At 34.2% G+C, this 27,014-nt stretch overlaps 1 protein-coding gene across 3 annotated transcripts in view; it reads right to left on the reverse strand.

Moving 5' to 3' along the window:
• LOC100221646 (sodium channel protein type 2 subunit alpha) overlaps positions 1 to 27,014 on the reverse strand; it is a 58,760-nt gene that overhangs the window by 13,493 nt on the left and 18,253 nt on the right. For 2 of the 3 annotated variants that reach the window (XM_041717590.2, XM_072932186.1), the window contains exons 3-19: positions 25,812 to 25,932; positions 24,526 to 24,613; positions 23,557 to 23,685; positions 22,984 to 23,075; positions 21,693 to 21,929; positions 21,331 to 21,394; positions 20,060 to 20,201; positions 19,002 to 19,208; positions 17,897 to 18,187; positions 16,877 to 17,257; positions 15,291 to 15,423; positions 14,247 to 14,485; positions 12,303 to 12,476; positions 11,305 to 11,661; positions 9,041 to 9,490; positions 2,590 to 2,707; positions 515 to 669 (exon numbers count right to left, since the gene is read on the reverse strand). In XM_041717590.2, coding sequence (XP_041573524.2) covers positions 515 to 669; positions 2,590 to 2,707; positions 9,041 to 9,490; positions 11,305 to 11,661; positions 12,303 to 12,476; positions 14,247 to 14,485; positions 15,291 to 15,423; positions 16,877 to 17,257; positions 17,897 to 18,187; positions 19,002 to 19,208; positions 20,060 to 20,201; positions 21,331 to 21,394; positions 21,693 to 21,929; positions 22,984 to 23,075; positions 23,557 to 23,685; positions 24,526 to 24,613; positions 25,812 to 25,932 — 3,378 coding nt within the window. Of the gene's footprint in view, positions 1 to 514; positions 670 to 2,589; positions 2,708 to 9,040; positions 9,491 to 11,304; positions 11,662 to 12,302; positions 12,477 to 14,246; positions 14,486 to 15,290; positions 15,424 to 16,876; positions 17,258 to 17,896; positions 18,188 to 19,001; positions 19,209 to 20,059; positions 20,202 to 21,330; positions 21,395 to 21,692; positions 21,930 to 22,792; positions 22,885 to 22,983; positions 23,076 to 23,556; positions 23,686 to 24,525; positions 24,614 to 25,811; positions 25,933 to 27,014 lie in introns of all 3 variants that reach the window. The other variant, XM_072932187.1, reaches the window with a different exon arrangement.

Here is a 27,014-nt window from a genome sequence, read left to right on the forward strand (position 1 = left end):
GGAGCTTTAGGTGCTGGAGCAGAGCCCAAGACAATATACAGCAAATGCTATGTCAATCAGCAACCAAAATTAACCCAAATATGTGAAGCACTAAATGTCATTAAGAATAGTAAAAACAAATTCAAGTAATCCTATGTAGCAGTCCAGAAATACGGCAACTAAAACTATAGCAAAAAAATTAACTAACATGATGAATTCAGTATCTGCTTTTGGGGACAATTTTCATTTGAAGTAGGACAATTCTTTCATGCATACATTTCCGTTTTCATTATTTTTATAATTTCTTAAACAAGACTTTTAGTGTAATCCTTTTCCTAAACACACACATCACCTAGCATTCATCAGAATTTTAATGTAATGTAAATGTGATACCCAAATATTCTGGGAATTTAGTTCGAAGTTCTTTTAAAAGACAGCTTCATGTTTTATTCTTAAGGAATACATGTGTTATAATACTGCATTTAGATAAAATATTTTTATAGGTTCTATTTCTATGGGTGCAAGCTTTACTTACCAGAGCACCACTGCTGAGAAGAATCATGAAGACAATGAATGATTCAAACCAGCTGTGCTCTACTATCCTGTAACAGGTTTTTCGAAGGTTCCACCAGATTCTTCCTTTTGTGCTCTCCATACTGCCTTTACAGCATTTGAACCTCCGTACACAGCCTAATGGCACAAAAATTAAGAAACTGTTATATGGTAGATTTTTCATTATCCTGAAAAATAAAATCCCTTTTAGCTAGCTCCTGTTTAATAAAGTTCAAGCTACTTCATGCTACTTACATTACTTATCTTTTCAGTTTTATACTCGGGATGTAGGAAAACTTGAGTGTACACATTTTTTCCTCTACTCTGATGCAACATCAAGTATATAGTAAAGGACAGTCATCTAACTGAGCTAATTTTCATTTACAAACACATTTAAAAATATCTATTATTCTGTTTATGTACAGATAATTAAAGAATATATGCAAATTGTGAAGGAGTAGAAACAAAGAGCATACATAGCAACTTTCACATGAACTTCTTTAAGACTACAGAACTTTCTTCTTTTAAGAAAAATCTTGCCTTTTAGAAAAGGTTCAAATACATCAGACATAAATACTATTTTTACTATGCTGAGGAACAACTGATGCTCCATGGGCTGACAAAGGAAAACTCTTTACATAAACAAATGTTTTAACAGGAGATAATGAGAGCTTTTCCAGCGTGATACAGATCTGTGGCAACTGTCCACAGAAATTTGCCTCACATTGGAGAGCTCCCTACTTTATCATGGGGCCTCAAGGCATTGTTAGCAATGAATCTCAGTAACTGCCCAGCCAAGAGAAGCCTCCTTAATTCTTTAAAAATTATTACTCTCATAGAAACAAGACCAAGTTGACATGACTTCAATGGATCACAGAGGCATTCTGGTTTTCCCATTAAGTGTCATTAAGTTAATATGTTACAAATAAGTTACACTGTATTTCATCATCTCAGCTAAAACAGCTACCACTGTGAAAAACTTGAGCTACCTTACCTTCAACCACTCAAAATGTCTACATTATGAAAAAATGAATCTTATGCCCAAGAAGGAATTGGTATCACATAACACAAGGATAAGAAAGAATTTTAATATATTGTCAAATTATTTGAGAAAGGTACATTTTTTGTTGGATTTTTTTAAATTAAGAACTTGATTTAGTCAGTTCAGCCCCACACTGACAAACAATTCTGGTTTTATAAAGACCAGTAAAATAATACTTCAAAGGACAAAAATCCTAGCCTAAATCAAAGATGTCTGCAAAACAGTAAACTAAAAAGCATGGACAGGATAGGAGAGTTAATCCTGGACCATATTTTGTTCTGAATTATTTTACTCATGATTGAAACAGAAATTAAGATCCATAGTATTACAAAAAACTCCCAGAAATTCTTTCCTACATAGTAAATTTCAATAGTCTCCTAGAAGATATAACTATTCAGAACGAAAATAAATCAAAATATTTAAGGACATACAAGGATGCTGTTACGACTTCTTTACTTAAATAGATACATAGGATCTATTTTAAGATCCTGTTTTAACCCACAGAATATTAATATATTGTCTTCCCCCATTACTGGTGCAATGTCAACAAAATAAGCTTATTGTTTGATTCAAACTCTCCACTGAATGATGGTGGATAATCTGAATCACCCACTGGATTGCTTTCTAGCACTAGGAAGTGATCAATCACGATTCCCTTTTAAATTTCTCAGTGAAGTGAACCTAGTGTAGGATTTGATCTCGCAGATTTCACTACTGACAAAGTAATTTAAATAAACAGAATTACTGTCTGCTGAGAATAAGTTTATAGAATTGTGCCTAGTGATTATTTTAAAATAATGCGTATAAATGATTACATACACACATATTGAACTTTGCTTTAACAAAGAGTACTTCATAGATGTAGGTATTGCTATCAGAACAGGAAAAATGAATCATACCCTAAGACTTGATGAATTAGGATCCAGGACTGCTCTAGCAAATAGCTTCCTTCAACTTCCAATGTTTGTTGCAAACAAGCAAAATGTAATTGCTAGTCCCAAATTTTATTTCCATACCTTCTGTAAAGCATGCTTGTAGTTCTGATGCTTTTTCTGGTTCACTTTCACTTTTTTCTTCTCCAAGGACAGCTAGATTAACTGTACTTGCTTCTGATGAGCTGGAAAAATCTAGCTTCTGAAAATAAAATTCCATTATAGTTTTACTTTATTGATATTTATATTTTTAGAAGTGTAATTAACTAAGCATGCAACACCATGTGCCAGTAATAAGAAGAACAATATTTTTCACCAGAAATACAAAAACACCCACATGTAGCAGGCAATGCTGTTGAAATGTGCATAAATCATCTACTTTCTATTTAGAGATTGCACAGTATATCATGGATCTTTCATGGAATTTCATAATTTCTAGAAAGTTAACTGTTACCAAGTTGATTGCTGATATATATTCTATTTTGCTTTCTACTATTACTTTCTTATACATTTCAACTGGCATTAATTTGCATTCTTTTTTTGCCAATGCACATATGTAGTACATTGTGCATTCTGAAACTACCCATTACTCTGGTACACATACCTGTACAGTCAACACCCAGAAAGATTTTTGGTGGTTTTTTTTTTTTTTTAAATAATTAATATTACATAAGTCACATTATTAAAATAATCCCCAAACATTAAAACAAGTATACACACACATAACCCCCCCACCCCGCTTCCAATACAAGAATAAGCCTTAACATATTATTTTGTAATCTGCCTGTGTAGTGCAGAGATGTGGAGATTTTAAGGGCAGATGTGGTGTCCTGTACACTTAAGTTAAGTATGAGTACCAAACTAAATCAGAGTAGTTTTGATGACAGCATTCTCTGACATTTTACAATGTTATTATCAAGAAGTATATAACATCAGTAATGAAGTCACACAAGTAAATGTCTGTAGGGAATGATGTAAGCACACTTTATAAAACAACCTCAGTTTTGTCAAATCAAGACCTCTTTTACTAATTTAGTTAGATTTTTATGATTAAAAGATATTTAAGAGATAAATGCAGACAAGTTACTATCCAATCAAGTTGTACTTAGACCTCAATTGAAAAAATGTGAAAGGACAAGATTGTTTTTGGCAATAAACAAATTTTTTTATGTTTGTGAAAGAAGACAGACAATAAGATAATAAGTAACCCAGAATTCTGCATTAACTTTAATTTAAAATGGTGTTGTTATATTGCCTACTTTCCTATTACTTTACAAACTGATTATCTGGAATAGAACTCCCATATTACTAATGTTTACAGTAAACACGTCTTTTCTTTTTTAGCAACATAATTTCAAAATAGCAATATTCACAGCAAACAACGTTTCCTATCACTACTTCTACTGAACCCAGGGATAGCACAATATGCCCCCCACAATTCTATTTTGATGCTGCTTTCATCATTCCATGACATAGTAAATATATTGCAAAATGTTGCAGTGGTGGTGAGTAAACTAAAACATTTAATTAAGTCAAATTATTATGTTTAAAATATATACTTTTTAAGAATAAAGAAGTTTTGTGTCATATCATTAATTAAAATTTAAAACAATGTGAAGTACCCTAAGTAATTTGAACTGTTAGCTTAGCAAATGACATTAATTCAAATGAAAGTATAAAAATGAACAACCACAAACACAAAAGTAACTGAAAAGAATCAATGTGTTTAGAACATGAAGTTATATATTTCATATAACTCATGGTAGAAGAATCAGAGATTAGAGCTTTTAAAAAATTAATTACAAAAGGCGATTTTCTTTACTCTAGAAATAAAACTAAAGATTCCATGAACTATTTTGATATAAACCAGGTAGTCTGGTTTCTCTTTCTCCTACAGGTGGTGCAGAGTATAATCCTACTACTTGAAAAGTTACAGATTTAATTAAACATTGTTCTCTTTTTATGTGAGGGGCTCACACTTTTCACTAAGATTTAGGTATCAAACAGCAACAACAACAAAAAAGTGATCATAAAAATCAATATGCACAGAAGAGTTTTTCAATCTAATTAAAAATTAGAAAGTTAGTGTCTTTGCTATTTACAACAGAAGTCGTTGCTGAAGTCTAACTGATCTGGGGAACCATTCCAGGAAGAGAACTTTTAGGAAACACAGAAATGTTCATCCTTCAGCTTCCAGAGCCCTCAGCTGTTGCTCAGTTCACTAAACAGAGCTAAGAAGGCCACATTGTATGAACACTAAGCACTGGATTAAATGGATTAACTTGGAAAAAATTGGCACACATCTATTAGAAAAAGGTATTGCCTTATTATGCAGGGAAGGGTAAGTAAGATAAAGTGACATCCAAATGAAAAAAAGATTTGTGTATTTTTCAGTCAAATGACTGGAAGCTCCCATTTTATTGGTTTGCATGCTGATCTATGCTTGTGTAGACTCATGTAAGCAGAAGCCTGGGTTATGAGCAGTGTCACATAACCAATATCCATCAAAAAAGACTCATCCCCTCATACCTGGGACCACTAGGATGGGATATTACCATGCTACTCTTCCCTACTAAAGCGCCTCTTCGAAAATAGCTTCCAAAACTCCCCAGAAAGGTATTTTTCCATTCCTTCTGAACTATTTACGGTCCCCTTGGACACAGAAGAGAGACCTAAATACTTCCAATATATAATACAGCGCAAAAGAATACATGGAATATAATGATTCCACAACAAATCCACACAAGTAAAAAGTTGTATTTACAAAAGGATTATCTCAATGGTAAAGAACAGAACTGTCAAACTATAGAGAAGAGATCATCAGGAGTAAGAAATGCATATCTTGGTACAATTAAGCTATATAAAAAACTTTGTAAATTTTATGGTTCTAGAGTTTCTGAATTTAGAGGTTTGGGAGTGTAGTAGTTCCTATTTTGTCTTTCCAAAAATTGTCTTCATTTGATCCTTATCCCGAGTTTTCCTATTTTGTATTTCTTTCTTGTTTGAACATCCTTATTTATATAGTGTTAAACCATCCAGATTTATTTAGACACCTGCATAGAAATTTTGACTAATGTTTTATGTTTGTCTTTATAAAAATAAAGCAACTGGATTATGCTCACAAAGAAACAATTACTTATGCTGAAGAACAAAACTTACATAAATGATTCCCTATATTCCAACCTTGCAAACATATATAAACTTCATGACTAGAATATAACTAAATAATTACATCTATATTCAAAGGAACTATGCATATGTATAAAAAATACATTTGATTGTTCCTAGGAGTGCATCTTTCATCCTATATTTTAGCTTCTCTTATATGAGAAAACTGAAATGTGAATTACAAAAATGTTGTGAACAAACACAAAACTATTTATATAAAAGATAGAAACATTTTAGCATACAAGTAACTGTATATATGTAATATTACAAAGGCGTTGGTCAAATGAACGTGATCAGAAAATGTTCATAATTACATGAGAGCTAAAAACACAGTACAACAGATGAACAGAAAACATCAAGTGAGGACAACCTTTCCATTGTCATAAAATCATAGGTTGTTAACCTCTTTTAATCTTGAAAAGTGTTGATGCTTAATCATTCAGTTAACAATAATAAAACTTACAAAGCATGCATGTTATGCCACAGAAATAGTACAGAAAATACCAAGAATGTAACAAGGAGAGAAGTGTGGGTGCTGCCCTTGGTCATGCTGTGATGTGAGTCATGGGACCCAGTTTACAGAGCGCTGTGCATGTTCCCACTATTGCAACATATGGGGGAAAAGATACTGGAGCTGAGTAGCATGCAGGCCAATCAATCTCAGAAGTGATCAAATATGTATGATTTGTTTAGGTAACCTGTGTAAACATGCTGACACGTTGCTCTGTCTGGTTTAAAAGCACCAGTCTTGACTGATCCAGCTTGATTTTACTCCTGTGAGAGAATGGTACGCAATGAAATTAAAATATGGTACCTTGAGGTTGCTTGAGTACTGGAAACAGAAGTGTGGATTCCTACTTATTTAAAATAAGTGTTTCCAAGATACGTCACACATTTGCAGAACGTAACATTTTTAGGTGTGGATTAGAGCTTTAGGCATATCCAAATATATAATAGAAGAGGTAAGATTAGCAGAACACCTGAAGCTCATAGATGTATACTGGACTTGGGCCTGAACATCAATAACACTCCACAAACAAAAAACCAAACCACCACCAAAACTCCCTTCACCCTCAAATCCTCCTCCAGAAAAAAAAAAAAAAAAAAAAAAAAAAAAAAGGCCCAAATAAAAAAGAAACACAGGTGCACCCACACTATTTCAGCTTTAGGTATCCTTTAAGTGGTATTAACTAGACATTTAAAACAACAGAAATATATTTCTCCTTGCTTTTCATTTTCAAGGTTATTCCTGGTCTTCACTAGATGCTAATTAGGATACATCTAGGTCCTTTCTTTCAGAAAAGAGCTGAAAACAAAAAGTAAATCATACCATGTTAAAAATGGAAACTTCTGCATAAGAAATTTTCCCAGCATCTTTAAATATTTAACTGAATAGTTTTTAAAAAATTTCAAACAGTTCAAGGTTCATTATGGATTGTAGCAGACATAACAATGAAAAACAAAACCTCATGCTTAGCAATAAACCTGTAAGTTCCTCAATTTATCTTCTGGTATAAATCTGATCTCACTTCTTAGCAATGGCTTCTCAAGGATTCATGAAATAATGTAGCTATGTAACAACTCCAACACAAACTGCTCCATTTAAAGGGGAAGTCAGAAAGAAAGAGCTGAACTAATCTACAAGATGAAAGACAATTTCCCTACTGACTCTGAAGGAGTGTACACGAAATAAGGGGGGGTTTTGTCAGTTTATGTATCTCCTGTGGTTGCCAGTTCTCAGCCAGTTTTCCAAATGTGAGCAAGTCAAAACTGATACTAGGTAACAATACCTTATAAATGGCTAGTGCTCATGTATATCTTGAATATCAGAGGTAAGAAGGCAGAGATTTTGTCACTGAATTCTAAAATATAAAATACTGAAGGAATAGGTGTTATCAACTGAAGGCTAATTTACAGGCAAGTGGTAGATTTAAAGTTAAATAATCTGGCTTCATTAAATATTCCTTCCACAAAACCCAAGTTTTATTAAAAAACTAAGAAATACAGTATCCTTCAGTCAGATAAATAATATGTAAAAGTTGTTGCAGCTATTCAGCAAACATTATAGCTTCATTACATAGAGCAGTTTCTAGTTTAAATGGATTAATAATACTGTCTGCTTTGCTTTAAAGAAGCCTCTTAGTAATCTACAGTCTTTTCAACTGACTGGTCAATGTAACATCTGCAGTAACACAGTCTCCAAAAAGTAGATGGAACAAATCAAGGATCAAGAAACAAGCTACTGAAATAACAAAAATTAGTGTTATATTACTGAACACTGTACTCTGCAGTAAAAGAAACACCTGAAGAGTATTTTGTTACACCTTTCTAAATTTAATTTCACTGCACTTCCCAGGAATGAACTTATTTTCTAAATTTCAGAAGTAATACTGGCAAATTAACTGCCAGTTCAAAACAAAACACCTGAAAACCTAACAAGCCCATAATCAGTCAAAAATCTCTTGGACTCATCAACTGAATGCCCAAAAACCATCCACAACAGACAAAAAAAGAAAACAAAAAAAAACCCACCAAAAACCCAAAACAATCCAGACAAAGCAATCCAGACTGGAGTACAGCTGTCTGCACAAGCGATGATATTCTACTTATGTCCTTGTGTCTTCAGGTGCCAGAGGTGGAGATACCAGACACAGTCTGCTCGAGCCACAGATTGCAATCTGAGTTTTTAGTGTCTTTCAAAATCCTGCTGAAATCCAAGATTCAACTGAAGTTGCTAACAAATGACTACAGTCCTAGAGATGACCCAGTTTAAAATGAGGCGGTTGTCTTAGAAATGCTGGTTTAAAACTTCCCCAAAAAATAAGAAATTGTTTTTTTTTTCATTCAGTAATTCTGTTTTTTTCTTGAGGTTTTAGTTGATACATTCACATTATAATACAAGCATTGCTCCCTTGGCTTTCCCCATTATTTTGATTTCGGAATATGAAAACTGTTGCTACTGCTCTCATTATCCTGAGTCAGCACTTCTGTTAAGTTCATCCAGTAAAAGAAATGCTGATTTGCCTTTAAGTGTATTAATATTCTTTATTAATATCTTCCCTAATATTTTTAAATAGCAGTTTGCTCACAGAAACATTGCATTTATACATATATACTAAGTTCTCTATTCAACTAACAATTTGGTAGTTTGCTTTACAAATGTCTGGATTCATATAAATTTATACAGTTCTTCCAGGATCTCCTACTCTCTTGAACTCCACTTTCCCACTTCAGATTATTCACTCTCTGTACAGTCCAGGAATCTTGAGTTACAATTGCTTTGCATTTCTAAGCAAGAAGAATTACACTTGAAACAATAAAGTTAGTATAATTTGTTCATCTAAAATATAAAATTTCAAAATTTTACCTCCTTGCTTTCATCCAACTCTGAGTCACTGCTAAACTCTTCTGTATTCAGACGTTCAAAATCTGACTCTCCAACAGCTATTGGTACTGTAACAGTAAGGTTTGGGTTGTTTATGAATGATGTATAATCACTGCCACCTATAACAGTAGCCATTCCATTTTCATTTTTGCCATAATTTGCATCTATCCTTCGTTCAGTGATGGTACAGTTTGAAATATGCTTTCTCTCATCATTCAACTGATCTGTTGCTGTTCCTTGGTTTACAGCAGCTTGTTTTCCCAAACAAGACCTTCGGACACATTCACCTGCTTTTTTCTTCACATAATCGATTCCCTTCTGAATTCTTGAAACAGCAATCTGCAAATTGTTCATTTCATTATCATCATCTGTAGCAGAAAGGTTGTCTGAACTAAATGAGCTCAGCAGCAAGGCCAGAAAAAGATTCAGTACCTAATTAAAAAGAAAAAAAGGCAAAGACAACAGCTGATTTTCCATTTTTCATCCACATGCTTCTTAGGAACTCATTATGAAAACAGGCTTTGTGTTTTCACCTACAGTAACGACTCTGAAAGTATATAGTAAATAAAATGCAAATGCAATTTAAGTACAACATCTTCCCTATACCTCAACAGAGGGAATTTGTGGCTGTACATTGTTTATATTTGTAGAAGGTCAGAAATTAATGATTCTTTGGTACTGTCTGAACAGATTCAACATGTTTACCTTTCTGGCAAATTGCAGCACTCTGATCTGTACAGAAAACAGATTTTCTACGTGCTGGTCCAAACTCACACAAACAGTTCTTCTGTATGCAACTTAAAAAATGAAGCATGTACCCTGTCTTTAAATCCCCATGTCATCCTTTTCCCACAGCACGACAAAACATAGAACATATATCAGTTACAAAAGCCCAGAGGTTACCAGGAACTCAAATGCCAAAGTAGCAGAGTACCAGCTCTTAAAATCCTCAAATCAGCTCTTCCATCAGCTTGGAAGATAAGATTAAAAAGTGTTTTGGGAACACAGGAAGACAAATGCATAAAACACCCCTGAATGTCCAGCATGGAGGTCTGCTCATGTAAGAAGCTCTCCTAGAGCTATGGAATAAAACAGAATATAGTAAACACTGTGGAAATATTCACATAAATGGATACTTCATTCTATAAAGTTCAATCTTCTGGTTTAGAAAACTACTTATGGAGTTTAATCAAATAACTTCACAGTTCTCTTCATTATAGGACAATAGATTTGTAGAAAATCCTGAAGCAAGTGGCTGTGCAACAAGATGCAGGGTTGGCTTGGTTTAAAGATACTTACCTTATTCCTCTCAGAATTTTTTTTCTTAAGGAATACTTACAGGATGGCTAATTTAAAATCTCTTCTGCTACTGAAAATTGTTTAAAGCAGAGATGTTTAACAACAGAGAGAATGAGAAAATCAGACCAATAGGCTGAGCAAATAATGTCATAAATACTGGCAAGCTAAAAAATAAAATATTTTAAAAGAGAAATTCATACAAACTAGTGGAAATCTGATGCTTTCTTCTGAAAAAAAAAAGAAAAAGCAGATATAATACAAGCCGTGTTAGAAGTATCTGCAGAAAGCACTTATGAAATAGCAAGCAAAAAAGTGAAGAAGCAAAAGAAAACCTGAAGTAATTGAAGCTGGCTTTTTTTTTCTGCATACCAACTTCCTTCTAATTCAAATTTCTTTACTCCATTTGTGTAAAATGCTGGTGGTGCAGCACAAAGATCTCAAAATGGCATATATTTCAGAGTCTTAAAAATGCAATAGCAGTCATTTTAGACAGGAGAGATCAGAAAAAATATTTTTTAAAAGGCCCAATAAACTGCCTAACTGTGATTGGAAGCAATGACTAAATCAGTTAGAGAGAAAAGGCCCTGCTATATCCCCTTCTGCAAATAGGAAATTTCCACTCTGGAAGTCCAACATTGAGGGTGCCCTTGCTCTTCTCTCCCTCTCTAGGTAAGCAGGAGTAGCCCACAACACCCCAAGCAGCCGGAGCTGCACGCTCTCATCCACATCCTCTGAACTGCACTCTGGACCCCTGAGGGGGACATCCTCTAAGCCAAGGACTCTAGATAAGATCAAAAATCTAACAAACAGAATACTCCATTTCAAAACCCATACTCATAACAAATCGAAATAATAAAAATCATATTTAATAATACTTTTATAATTAATTACTGGTTCTCTTACCTTTCATATTCTAAATGAACTGTAAAATTACTTTGGCTACATACCACTAGGTTTCCAATCACCATGACCATCATGAAAACAATAAGGCACATGGTTTGGCCTGCAACCTCCATGCAGTCCCACATGGTTTCTATCCATTCTCCACACAGCACTCGGAATACAATCAGGAAAGAGTGGAAAAAGTCGTGCATGTGCCAGCGAGGAAGTTCACAGTCACTGGAGATCTTGCAGACACATTCCTTGTAGCTCTTCCCAAAGAGCTGCATCCCAACCACAGCAAAAATGAACACAATGATGGCCAGCACCAGGGTCAGATTCCCCAGAGCCCCCACTGAGTTGCCAATAATCTTAATCAGCATATTTAGGGTTGGCCAAGATTTTGCCAATTTGAAAACTCGCAACTGGAAGAAAAAAATACAGACATTATTTGCAGTAGTTACAAAAATACCATAGAGAAGACAGCCCGTTACAAACTAGTGACTCTCACCAATAGCAAAAAGAAGAAACTTCAACATGATTCTAACAACCATAACTTCCACAGCATTCCATTAAACCCACATTTTTAAAACGTAATAAATTTTAGACTTTGCTCTTTTTTTTTTCCTGTGGTGTTTTTTTTCATGTTGTGGGGTTTTTTGGGGTTTTTTTTGGTTTTTTTGGGTTTTTTTAGCATATCTATTCTTTTCCACATGAAAGAAAAGCATACTGGTTGTATTTGTTCAGAAAGTGGATTCTGGACACATACACCTTGGACATTACATGTAGAAACAGATTAAAATAAAAATATTTTTATAATAAAATAAAGATTTTTTTTTTTTTGCTAAGGGAAAAGAAAAATCAATCTTCTTAAAATACATTAAACCCATGAATTTTATATACTACATTTTAAAAGAACACCTCTAGCCTTCTTGCTATTTCCAGATATAAAAGTCAACAAGACTACAAAAATTTTCTACTTCTCAATATACACTAAACAAATTTTACATTTCACCGAACTTTAATCATTCATGTTTAAACAATTACAATAAAATTACAGCTTTACCAATCTGAATGATCGGAGAACGGACAATCCTTCCACGTTTGACAAAAAAAGCTCCGCCAAACTAAGAGTAACTATAAAACTATCAAAAATATTCCAGCCAACTTGGAAATAATTAAAAGGATGCATGGCAATTATCTTGAGAACCATTTCTGCTGCAAAAATTCCAGTAAAAACCTGAAGAAAAAAATGTTACTGTTACTTTCTGGATGAATATGAAGAAGTTGAACCTGCAGATAAAGAACAACTGAAGTAAGAAGTAACATCCCTCTTTACAGAAGGATGCCACAAAGCAAAAATTATTACAAGCTGAACCCCACAGAGAAGGTAAGTAGCAACATCAAAATGAGCTGTAGCATAAATATGTAACATCAGTTAAAGCTAAGATACATTTAGTGTCTACTGAAAAATAAGCTACTCCCTAACAGGCCTCCTGTTTGCTCCTTTTATCTGCCATCCATCTAATTAAATCTAATTAAAGGAACTTTCCCCAGCAAGATAATACACTCACTCTTGTCAGAATGGAAGCTTTAACAGAGGCGTGTGGGAAAACATGAACTGATCATAAATTGGAATGAAGTCTATATAAGAACTCACAATTAAGTTTATCTTCTCTAGGGGCCAAAAAAAAAGGCGCCAAGGCTTGCCTAAGCAAAACTCCTTCCTGACCCTGAATTCCTCTAATATCTTCGGAAGTAGCAGGCAAACACCACCTCTGAAATAAGTTAATTGTATTTACTGTAGATGTATGATCACCAGTATCTACAAAACTCCATAAATTACTATCTTTCATGAGAAAGATGAAAAAAACTCAAAAAAATTCAGGAGCATTTTACAGTCTCTAAAATGTAGAGCTACAGAGTCCAAAATGGAAGAAAGCAACTGCTGAAACCATACCAGTGTCATACTGGCTGACTGGGAGCACACACAAATTCTTGGCATGAAGGAACACTCACACATAGTAAGCTACTCCATTACATAGGAAAGGTAGGAATGAGAGTTCCCTGGGTAAAACAGACAGACGTGATCCCAAGACAGCTCTCTGAAACAGCTATTGATCCTCATCTATTTGTCTTCCCTATCTTTTCCTCAAAGACATCCTGCATATATTTCAAACAGCAACATGAGATATTTGCTTTCTACAGATAATGGTCTCTAATTCCAGGTTAAGGTGAAAACAGTGATTGGATAAAAATATCAGCATACAATGTAAATGCTGATACTTTAACTCTTTAAGTCTGAGTATGTTACCAAAATGTATTAGAATGTCACATATTCTAATAGCCAAATTGTTTTATTATTTTTCTAGATCATAATCACCAGAATAAGCACTTAGAATAAGCACAGATTAAGAAGTATAGCATATCTGCTTAGTGCTGTTATAAACCAAGTAAAGCTATGTCACCAAACCTGACCCACAGCCTGTACCCGCCCAGGAACAAAACCCAACTGTATCAACAGATAACTTTTAGAATAAGTCACACATCCTTTGCCTTCCAAATTGTTACAGTCCAATCAAATAAATGGTCTTCAAGGAAATAAAAATTCAACTCACAGAAATAGCAGTGAAAAATAATAATCCAAAATAGCATTCCACTCTTTTTGTGTTATCAATGATACTTACACTAAAAAGGAACTTATTTGACTCCTACTTATTTTTGCAATACTAAACAAAAGCATGTCAGATTTCTTTCAGTTTCATGTAATTCAAACTCTGGCTTTTGGAAACTCTATTGAAGTTGTTGTAATACAGTAGTCAAACTTCATGATACATCTCTCAAATACTCTTATATACAACATATTCCAAACAGTATTTTTAGACTATTTTTAGTACAATTAAGCCTTTAACACTTATTTTATGGGATGAAAAAAACTATAAAAGCAATTCTATGCCAAAGAGAAACCAGGTTCCAACGACATAAAATTATATATATTGAAGGAACTTACCAGATTTCCTACTGAAAGTACAGCGTCAAAATGTCGAGTCATTGGATAATGTTCCATGGCCATAAATAGTGTGTTTAAAACTATGCAAACAGTGACAGCCAGATCAACAAATGGATCCATTACAATAAATTCAACTACACTCTTGACTTTTAACCAGGGCTCACAACACTCCCAAATTAAGAAAGTGTGGGCAAACTTATCCCAGCAAGGGGGACATTTTTGTCTGGATCCTTCAAGTTCTGGAGAAAAAGAGAAATTTATAGTGAACAAGTTTTGGAGAATGTGAAGGTAATTTTTTATTTTTCAAGTTTTAATCTTTACACCTCAAACCACTAAGGAAACTTGGAAGAATATACTCATATTTCCAGGAACTTAATTTATTGTTTCTGACACAAAAGGTTTTAGAAGACCAAAAAAAAACCTCAAGTGTTCTGAGCAAATAATTTAAAAATGTGTCTATTTTTAATAACATATGATTGTGTTTAAAAAAAACCCAAAAAGCATTTAAAACCATGTTTATGATTAGGGATCTTTTTTTCAGCAAAACTTCCAACTTCAAAGCCCTCTTAAATGTCTAAGTACTTATTTTCATGAAAATGTAACATGAATTTTAGCCTGAAAAGGGTTCTGAAAATTATTCAAGCTTTTTTTTTCATTATTCAAAGAAATCCTTGAACAAAATTTCTTCTCCTTATTAACTAAAGCCTGGCCTTGAATTTGCTCTAATATTTTTATAGTATGGTTAGTGGCAAATGTATCACAAGGCATTTCTTCCAATAACTGCATTGCTAAGCATGAATAACTAGCATAAAACACATACATATCACTCATTTTAATGACAATGAGCTCTTTACACCAGCCTGTTTATCAGATTCCTTCCTTTCTTTTTTCACTATGTCCATGCATTTTTTTCCTGTTATTCAGTTTATGTATTTGCAATGGCTAGATATTTTTTCTCTTCTGTATTTGTATTGTGATATAATACCTTCAAGCAAGTCTAAGACTATGTCAAAAAAAGTTCAAGTGTCTACAGTTACAACACACCTTCCATTCTATTTGTGATAACATCAGCTAGACTCATGGCCCTTTCCCTTAAATCAGGATCCTCCAGCAACTCCATTGGTATTTGATACGAACTTGTACGTCTGTTTTTTATTTCTATTTCTGTGGTAGTGCTCTATAAAAAATAAAAGAAAAAATAAGGTGTGTAAATTAAATTCAACTTTAGAAATACTGTGGTGTTTTTTAAATTACAATTTCCATTATATAATTCCTAATATAATTAATATTTTTAAAACATTAAGAAAAACATTTGGATACTTAGCTCCCATACTTCTACTGCATTATACTCAAATAACATTACTCCACTTTAGACACCAATAAATTACGGAGGGGCTACAGCCAAGAAAACAAAGCAAGATGCAGAACTTGTGTAAAAACAATTCCCAGTTCCACACTTTCTCTACCAATATTTCCATTCTAAACTAGTTCATTCACAAGATACTTCTAACAAGTGTTTAATGCGATGAAGATTCTGCAGCAACAACTATTCCATGAAATAAAGTTTTAAAGACCAGTTTTGATCTCTAGACCCATTCAAAACTTATTTAAATTATATTTTCTAAATTAAATCATTATCAACTCTGATTTATTTCAAGAATTTCAGCTGAAGAAACAACATAGGTCCGACTTAATTGATCCCAAAAATAAATACTAGTTTTATATTATTTTATTTTAAAAAAATTAAAGCTGTGTTACAACTACAGTATTGAGGACATCTCAGTTATGAAAATTTTTGAATGGGTGGACTTTTTTTCAGTCCATTAAATAAATGCATGAAAATAAACATATAATAAGCTGTAAGAAGATTATAACTGCAAGGCATCTGGCTGATAACTGCAAGGAAGCTGGCTGATGTACTTTCAGATGCCGTGACCATACAGAAATTTCTGTTTCAGTAAAATAACATTTTTAGGAAAAACGTGAAGAGTCTCTACTCCATTCCCAAAGGAGACTTAGGGAAAAGGAAAAATTGAGCAGAATTAAAATGTTTTGTTGATTTGGGGGTTTTTGGCTTTTTTTTTTTTTTTTAATTATACTGTGATCTTAGGCAGTGAGCAACTCAGATAGTCTTTGAAACCCAGGAGGAAAAAATGCTTTCAGGACTTTTAAAATGTCAACATAATCTTTAAGAATATGCTATATTTGCACAATACCAAATGTATGAACAAATGCATATTACTGACAGAGAATCATAAAATACACTTAAAAGGAGGCTAAAACCCTAAAGAAAAAAAAGAATTGAAATAATCTAATAATGTACAGGAAGCTTAGAGCTGGACATCCTATTTTGCGCTCTAAAACAGATTTAGCAATGGAACATTACTAATCTGATTCATTAAACATATGTATGCATATCTTTCTTTCCAGGTATATAAAAACCAGCTGCTTTGCACTCTTTCATGCTTCAGCCTCTCACTTTTGACTGAATCACTTCAAACCCATTTAATTACAGTAAGATCTGCAAAAGCATCCATAACCTCCCATCCATTTTCAAAGCAGCAATTTCACCGAACCATTATCCATGCAATAAAGGCCATGAAACCTGGAGTAATTTATAACTTTCTTACACTGCCATCAGTCGTTGGTTTATCTACTATCACCTCTGGCAGAAGTTGTCCAGTAGGAGACAACAGACCTGGTGGTCCCTCCACCAAGGAAACGACTCCGTTGCAATCCACAGTGCTGTGCATCTTCCCATTCACTGGGAAGACTGTCAGCCTCCTGGATGACCGACTGGCCTGGCTGATGTTACTGCTGCGCCGCTCTCCGTGCCCGCGCGGCAGAAACAGAGAACCTCTTCTGCTCAAAGTGTCCTCAAACATGCTGTGCTCATCGTCAGCAAAGTCATATTCTGATCCCCTCTCTCTTCCGTCATCTCTAGAACTGAAAAGACTTGTTCTGCTACTAGGCCTGGGAGAAAACAGGGAGCCATGAACACTCAGCAAAGACTGCAAAGGAAACATAAAAAATGATGGTCTGAAGATTATAAGTATACAAAATGCATGTCCACGTATAAGAACAACAAAAAAAATTATATTCCCCAGGAATTTTTCAGTATTATCTTTAATACACTGCCTCAGGCTGATCTCAAAGATACATTACAGATGAAAGTCAACTGAGTGGGTAAATTTACAGTGTGCCTAAAACAATAACCGGAGAGAAAAAAAAAATAAACTGTATAAGGCCATAGTAGTTTAGTAGTTTCAATCTCTGCTTTCAAAAGAAAAAAACAAGGTTTCCATAAACTCCAGTGATCCACACTGAACATGCATTATGTTAAAATGTATCAATACCTTTAGTCTTCTAAATTCATACATTATACTTAAATTTTCCTTTTATGAATTAAGAAGGCATTTCTATTTCAGATTAACTAGGAAAATGCAATGCTGCTGTGCATGTTAAGGTGCTAAATTATAAAATGAGACTTTTTTTAAGGCACACTTTAGAAAATAATACCAATAGTAAGTCGGTATTTAAGAGAATGCTACATTATTTTTCCTTTGTTGCCTTATTGCAATGTTGCAGTGAAGTTTGTTGCATATAACAGTAATCACACAAATTCCAAAAATGACAATTGCATTACTCACCTGGTGGGGTGATGTAAATGGCTTCCCATAAGTTAGTCTGTTCCCATCAAAAGAAAAACGGAAACCTTTCCCTTTGATACTGCCATCTGATTCAGATTTTGGAAGTTTTTCATCCTTCATGTCATCCTCTTCTCCAGAGAGCTCTCTCTGCCTTCTTTTCTTCCTTCTGTTTCTCCTTTCTTTGGCACTTTTTGAGCTAAGCTTGGATGCATCTGAAGAACTATCTGAGGGTGCAGCATTCCCACTTTCATAGCTGTACTCAGTCATCTCTACTGCAGCTGCTGCTATTGCCTGCCACAGCAATTATTTAACAAGATGCTTTATAAATTACACCATTTTAAAAGAAGGATATAGCCCTTGTTCCTAAGATTTGTATCAAATTACTTCTAGTAAACAGCATAGTTGGATTTGTGCAAAGCTAGAAATGAAATTCCGTAGTATGAATGGAATTCTAATGGAGTTCTACTAAGCATCCGTGTCATGGGGTCAGCCCACATCACCTACAGCCACAAAGTTCATTAGAAAACATTTGAAAATTATTAAATTTATTAACTAGAGTGAATGCAACAGCAAACAAAAGAGCTAAACAGACTCACACTTCAGTCTGTATTAATTTAGTAAAATAAACCTAACTTTTATCCTCAATAGCTTCCTCAAGCTGCTTCCAGTCTTTGATTTGCTAGTAGCAGCACAAGTAGCAAAAATGAATTAGAAATTTACAGATGAAAATATTTTACACTCTAATCAAGGGTTGAAAAGTATTGAAATTATTTCTAAGGTGAGAATTTGGAAAGTCATCATGCCAGTTTACTAGCTACTACCCCACAAGAAAATAGAGATTAATTTAAAAGTATTATTGTGATTTGGATACTACTCTTTGTTCTCAGTTCAGAAATTCATTAACAATTTAGATATGATATATTTAAAAAACATTATATATTTTAAAAGCAAAAAAGAGGCATAGGAAAAGCAGTCTACTGTATTTGCAAGGTATGTTAAAGAATGGAATGGAGATTTTTAAATATGTAAATTTAATTACTGGTTTTGTTTTAACAAACAGCATGCAAAGGAACACACTAAGGCCCAGATTCTTGTTAGAATATACCTGAGCTTCTTCTTGCTGCTTCCGCAGTTGTTCAAGCTTCAGTTTAAAGTCTGCCTCCCTCTGCTCTGCTTCAACAATTGTTGCTTGATTTTGTTCTTCATAGGCCATGGCAACCACAGCCAAAATCAAGTTAATCAAATAGAAGGAACCCAGAAAAATCACCACAACAAAAAATATCATGTATGATTTGCCAACAGCTCGTAGTGTCTATAGGAAGAGAAGAGAAATCAACCAGCAGGTGAAGAAATGCATCAGTCCGGCAGTTCATAAGCATTAATGAGTTGGAAAAGTGCAAAACTTAGTAGGTTTTCCTTCTGTAGTAAAATCACACAAGTTTTCTAAATTACAAAATAATCAAAATAAAGGGAACATTCTTGTATGCAAAAAACATGCCTAAGGATGCAAAGCGTGCTGCTTTGCAATAAACCTCTTTCAATGCCTAATAGTCTTGGTAAGTATGTGGGATCAGAGTTCTTAACGTAAGTCACATATCACAGGCTGGGGTCTTAGAATGCTTACCATGTATTAGCATGCTTTCCCTTTGAAATAAACAAATGAATTAAAAATAGCACAATTTATAAGATAATTAGAATATAGTATTTATTATAATTAATACATTTGCACACACCATATAATGAAAAGCTACTGTAAGAATATTAATTTGTATCAAGCCATTCATTCTAGGTCATAAAAAACAGGATTAAGGGTACTGAAATTAAGGTTCGGATTTTGTTGTCATGAAGTCTTTTTACTTTAATTTTACTTTCATTTACTTTAATTTAAACTCAATACTGACATTTTTGAAAATATAATGAAGCACAAAACATACACTGTAAAAATTAAATTAAGGACCAAAAAACCCCTCATGTGCCTCTTCAGAAATAATGAGATTCTGTATCAAGTGTCCATGTCTGCTTAGTTTTGCAACTGAATTTGCTTCCTTTGGTAAATTTTAATGGCTAACAATAGCAATGGTATTTTATATAAATAAGAATGGCCTTTCCATGATTGATTTGGGGCCATTAATACATAAGCCAGAATTTTTAAAATAAACTCACCAACTGATAAAGATTTTCCCAATAGTCCTGTGTCATCAGTCGAAACAGTGACAAGAAAGCCCAACTGAATGTGTCAAAGCTAGTATATCCATAGTTGGGGTTTTTACCAGCTTTCACACAGATAAACTCTTCTGGGCATTTCCTAGGAGAGGGGGGAAAAAAGAAAAAGAGGCAAAACAATCCATACAAAAATTTCATATAAAACGTTTTTTTAAATTATTGTTTCTTGAGCCTCTTATATCCACATCATCTGTGGAGGGTGCTGCTATTTATGGCTTAAAACAATTCAAAGATTAGTGGGGAAATTAAAAGTCTGTTCTTTAAAGAGTCCAGAGAGAGCAAACAAGTAAGGGCAATATTTCCTTCTATAGTCTTTCAGTTTTAAAAAAAGTAAAGTTTATTATCAACAGTTTGATATCACCTCTGCAAATACCTCTTCAATGAAAATATGTGTACTTTACACAGAGATTTCAATAGGTGGATACTTCCATGCAGGAAAAAGACAGCCAGCACACATATTTTATGCTGAACTTCGTCTGTCAGTAAGGTTGGCATACCAGATTTCTTGGCTTCTTCACATCTGTGAGCCTAATTAACAAATTCTACCAATTTGTAAAGAGCAAATAACCAGCATAGGGATACTTCTATCTCATGAAATTTTTCATATCGGTTTTGAGAGCAGGTGATGCAATCTTGATATCAAATGTAAACACACTGTTTCAATTAGGACAGAAGAGGCTCTTGTCCCCAAAACCTCTACAGAAAAACACTGTGAAGATTTCTTTTCATGTACGTGTGCCTGTTTGGTATGCATTTAGACATGTTATATTATTATCTCAGAGTTACATATATAAGTTAAATGTTTACAAAAATAGTTTGACTATGTGTTATTTAAAGCTATTACCAACCAAAACCAAAGATGGACTGATAATTCATAAGCATATAGAATTATATGATTTGGTTATTATATGATTACTATTTTATGGCTGAGAAATGGCCGGAAACCCATGGCAAACAATGTTCTTAAGTCATTGATAACACAAGGTCTACCTGCTAAGTGGAATTTTCTAGTTACATATGAGCTTTTAAAACAAATTTCCAGGAAAGTATTGTGTCATTTAACATTGTTACTCATTCAAGTGTATACCTACTAGGAACCAAGACCATATTTTTATTAACTGACATGAGGTAACTAAATTATCTTTTTAAAGTTTAGATTGATATTTTTTACATGTTCAGACAGATAATATGCAATTTTCAGTGTACCTTACCCTGCATCTGAGCTATTGCCACAAAGCAGAAAATCATTTGCTCCTTCTGGGCGATAGAAATGACCTAAAGAAAAGACAAAGAAGTAACATGTTTACAAATGAAAAGAGTTTTTTTTTTGTTTCTTTTGTGAGGATGAATCTATGTTCAAGTCATCAGGTTTTGAATGTACTTAATCTCCCAACAATGTTTTCCCAACAATGGGTTCAAAAAACTGGCAGAATCATAGAATTGCTTGGGTTGGAAGTGACCACAAAGATCTAATTTTTTTAATCTTTAGTCTGCAGTATAAAACATTTATCTTGTGACGGTATGTTAGTTTATATACAAAAAAAAATTAGCAAGTTACAACAGTATTTCTTACTTTCTTCATTAATGTATGCTGCCCAGTCAAATTCTGTACCATTAAAGTATGGAACTACATGCTTTTCAAAAGCTGTTGAATTTTCTGTTGGCCAGAACAGGCATTTATTCCTCAGGTTGCCCATGAACAGCTGCAGCCCTATCAGTGCAAATACGCTCAGACAAAACACAGTCAGGATCATCACATCTGAGAGCTTCTTTACAGACTGAATCAGGGCTCCTACAATAGTCTTCAGGCCTGCAAACAGAGGCATATTTTTATTATAATATTAAATATTTAAATAAACTAAACTAAAATGCAATCTAAACGTCACCAACACACTACTAAATACCATGCGCAGCTTCAAAACAACAGTCTTAACTCATTTTCCAAAGGAAAAGCTACCAATAAGTTTCATCATTCCTGAAAAATAGTTTGAAATTATGAATGGGAATGATTAGCATACATTCCAAAGCACCTCCTCTTCAAATCAAGAGCTTTCAATTCATGCTCTCTATACATGTACACTACATCTAAAGAAAATAGTTTATTTTATTTTCTTTTTGATGCCTCTTGCTCCAAACCTTTGCCAGTATTCTATTACAATACAGAACATTTGGTTCTCTAACAGCAAAGAAAAAGAGACCACAATTTTATTTCAGTAGTAATTTTAATGCCTGCATTCTAATGCATCATCTTCTCTTGGAGGTGGGGTTTGGTGAAGATAGGCATCATAAGCTAATAACTACATCATGCAAACCCCATGCCACTCAATATTATCTTATTCTTTTGTCAGAAATTCAACTTCTAAAAAACTCTAAAATTTTCCATCCCAAATGTCTTTCATAAATATGTATGTGTAATATTCACATTAAAAAGAGTTAATTTTGATCCTTAATGTGGGAGAGAAAATTTGACATCATTAAATGGAGGAATATACAGGCTATGCAAATGAGTTCTTCATGCAATTGACTATTAAACTCTGAGGCTGACTGTTTTAGAGAATTACAAAAGGAAATTAAATTGAAATTAATACAAAAACCTGGATGTTTCTGTTAAAAACATGAGTTCAGCTTCTGGGCAGTTTCAGTTTCAGCCTCAGTGTTTAACCTCGCTCTCACCTGGAATGACTGATATTGTTTTCAAAACTCGGAGAACTCTGAATGTTCTCAATGCTGAGACATTGCCCAGGTCCACAAACTCTGTCACATATCTGTAGTGAGGGATTCCACACACAAACACAATGACAGCACACACAAAATTAAACAGAGGTAATGTACAGTGTCTACTATTTTACACAGTTACTTCTTACCTGGAATTACAGAAATAGTTTTCAAAGCTCTCAATACTCTGAAAGTTCGAAGAGCTGAAAGATTGCCTAGGTTTACAAATTCTGTTATATACCTGTAGGATTAAATCAGAGTTATTCAGAATTGAGGCAGAGTTTATACTACTCACCTGGACCTGAAATCCAGAAATCCTGGGGTTTTTGTTTTAGGTTTGTTTTGTTTTGTTTTTGTTTTTGTTTTTTTAAAGAATAAGTTATAATCAAAGACTTGCATTCATATTTTCCTATTTCAATTACGTTTTCCCTAAGAAATTCACCCTTAACTGCAAATTTAAAATGAAACCTAAAAGACCTCCTTTTGTTTTTAAAATCCTACTTTAAATTGATTGTTAGTGGTGTTGAAAAGGTAGTATCTTCCGAACTGTGGAATAGTCCACCAATTCTGCTATGTGCTACATTAGTGTAAAATATTCTAGTGGAAAAATCTGAAGTACGATTCAGCTACAATTAATTTCATATGAACTAATATAAGCCAAACAAACTATTACAGGTTAAAAAAAAAATGTTATTTGACTTAAAAAAAAATTATATACTTACGCAAAGCAAATGACAACAAAATCAAGCCAGTTCCAGGGGTCACGAAGGCACGTAAAATCATTTATACAGAAGCCTCTTGCAAAGACTTTTACTAGAAATTCAAAAGTATAAATTCCAGTGAAAGTGTACCTATGAAAAAACATTCAAGCAAAAGTAAAACACTGTTGTGTTGTTCAGTGATACATCATGAGCATACAGGAAAATAACTCAAACCCAGTAATTAGTACATGCACTGAACAGCAGTTATAAACTCACATAAAGTATGACTGTTTTTCCACCATTCTTTTGTGAGACAGTAGGATTATACTTTTTAATTTTGTTTGAAAAAAAATATTTTGCAGTTTCTAGCATATAAGATTTTTTAATTTAATCACTAATGATGATAATCATGAATAACATGAAAAAAAATTGTTCAAATAACACTTGAGCATGGTTGCCACATCAGAAATAAAGTCCATGGGTAAGTAAAATCTATTTACTGAAGGTACTTGACTGTTGACGAGGCAGACCTATGAATGACAAACAAGAATCCTCAGCAGATGCACTTTCTTTAAAGAGTGGGTGTGTCCCATAATTAGATTTTGCTGCACAAAATGAAAGTGTTTCAGAGGTGCTATAGAAAGCATCTTCCACACTGAAAACTAATAGTTTTGGGTGAAATGACCAATTTCTTTCTTTTCTTCTTTTAATTATAAAGAACGGGAAGAATTTATGAAAACATTGCTTCTGTGAACATTCTGAGGAAATGCATTTTGTTCAGAGACAAAGTCTGACAATGTCACAGCTTCTTTCCTTTGCAGAGCTTGCAGGACTATGCTGCTTTGGGTTGCAGCTACAATCAAAACTCCAAGCAAGAAAAAGGAGAATACTGGTATTACAGAAGTAAGTAAAACTGCATGGTGTACCTCCTAATTTTCTTTTCATTATTAAAATATTTTAATAATTATTAGCCTATTTAAGTATACTTACTCTACGTTCTTCGCCCATTCTGGAAGATTACTCCATGTCATCAACACACAATTTGCCAAAATAGTGAGCATAATGACCTTGTTGAACAATGTTAACCACAGTTAAGGAACATATCCCTTTTAAAAGCCGAATAAGACAAAATATGAGGAACTGACCAGGACGTAGAACACTGACAACATATACAATACAAATCAGTTTACTATCACTAGTAATGTCATAAATAATGCAAAGACATTTCACAAGAATGATGGTTATACACCTATCACAGAATCATTTAGGTTTGAAAAGACTCCTGAGGTCACCAAATCCAACTTTTGACTCTTCACTTGTCAACTAGACCCTGGCACCACATGCCACATCCAGCCATTTCCTGAACACCTCCTGGATATTGAGTCCTGGATATTCCCACTTCCCTGGAAAGACCATTACAATGCTTGACAAACTTTTTTGTGAAGAAATTCCTCCTTATGTCCAACCTGAACTTCCCCTGGTGCAGCTTGAGGCCATTTCCTCTTGTCCTGTCACTGGTTACCTGGGAGAAGAGCCTGCCCCCCACCTGGTTACACCCTTCTTCCCTCAGCTGCTCCTCATAGGACTCGCTCTCCACACCCTTCACCAGCTTCACTGCCCCTCTCTGGACCTGTTCTGGCACCTCAATGTCCTTTCTGAACTGAGGGGCTCAGGACTGACCCAGAACACAGCACTCGAGGTGTGACCTCACCAGTGCTGAGTACAGGGGGACAGCCATTGTCCTGGCCTTGTTGGCCATGCTATTCCTGATACAGGCCGGGATGCTCCTGGCTTTCCTGGCCACCTGGGCACACACTGGCTCATGTTCAGCTGCTGTCTACCAGCATCCCAGGCCCTTTCCCACTGAGCCACTTTCCAGCCACTCTGCCCCCAGCCTGTAGCCCTGCATGGGGCTGTTGTGGCCAGTTTGTAGGACTCAGCAGTTGGTCATGTTGGACCTCATGCCCCTGGTCTGGCCCATCGATCCAGCCTGGCCAGGTCCCTCTGCAGGGCCTTTCTGCCCTCCAAGGGTACACTCACTCCCTCCATCCAGATCATCCATAAGGATTTTAGCCAGGGTTGGGTTCAATACTGCACCTTAGGGAACTCTGACTTTTCTTCTGAAATTCATCCACAGGTTAAGTGACTAATCTTAGCCCCGATTGATTTTGAAAGAATTAAAGGCAGGAACACTTCAAACACTAACTCAAAACTCCTAGTGCTAACATTAGTAATATTAACCAGTAACAATTTTTAACAAACCACTTGAAAAGGATATGAATGAACCAAAATCTTAATAGCTAGTCTTCTAGTGAAATTGAAAGGAGATAAAAGGTACAAGGCAGGTGTGGCACTGAACCTGTGGATTGTCTTCGCTTTATCCAGTACTATAAATGTCTGTAAAACATAGACAAAATTGGGGGTAGTGGGGTTAGGAAATTAAGGATACATTTTAGCAATCTTGCCATAATACAGGCTGCTTACACACATCTAAGTAGCCAAATTTATTTTCAGTAGGACTACAGAAGGAAATAACAGATTCTAAATTTTCATATGAGCAACAAAAATGCTACACCATGCATTCTTTGTCTCTGTACTCTTAAAATCTGCATTTCAGATTTTCTACTATTAAGTTATTACATTAAAACTATAATTAAAATGTGACTTTATACATTTAAATTTAATGCAGCTCTTTTACTTGCATTTCAGAACAAAGTTGGCAATGCAAAACAAAGCACCTAAGTAACCACTTTTGGGACCTTACAAGGAACTATTTAACCATTTCACCATGTTAAAACTGCTTTTGGGGTGAGACATCCTTGGCTTTTAAAATCCTTGGCTTTACTGCCTTTATTGCTTGTGCAGCTGTCACTAGTACCATCAATGTAACCATTTTTGATTTTAAATAGGAGACATGATGAAAATATAATCTAATGAAATTTTATATCAAGCTACATTTAATGGTTATTCTCCCAAAATCTAGTATCTGCAAATAAGCAGGCTATAACACTGAATATTTCTGTTTTCTAATGACATTTTGCTATAAAATAAATAGATCAGTTGTCAATAGTGTTTGTGAAGTCAACAGAACAAAAACTTAAATAACTAAAAAATCTGCATCTGATTATTAGTATTCAACATTTTATACCAGAAAAAACACTAATTAGATTGCTTATTACAGATATAATAAAGCTCTTTGATTAAATTCTTATCTTGTAAGATACTATTTTGTTGATTATTCAGTACTTAATTTCAAAAACCCATTCTCTGGTTTTAATTCAACAAACATTTTATTGATTTTACAATAAAATAACGCTGCTTATTTTGTACTGTCTTTTTAATGTAAACTCAGTTTTGTTTTCTTTCTTGACATCATTTCACTTCACATGCATATATAAAAATAACTTTCCTTCATGTATACTTGCCAAAGTAAACACTTTGCTCTTTTCTTCCTTTTTTATCACTATTTCTATGTTTTT

The sequence above is a fragment of the Taeniopygia guttata genome, chromosome 7, assembly GCF_048771995.1.
Source record: "Taeniopygia guttata chromosome 7, bTaeGut7.mat, whole genome shotgun sequence".
NCBI classification, from domain to species: Eukaryota; Metazoa; Chordata; class Aves; order Passeriformes; family Estrildidae; genus Taeniopygia; species Taeniopygia guttata.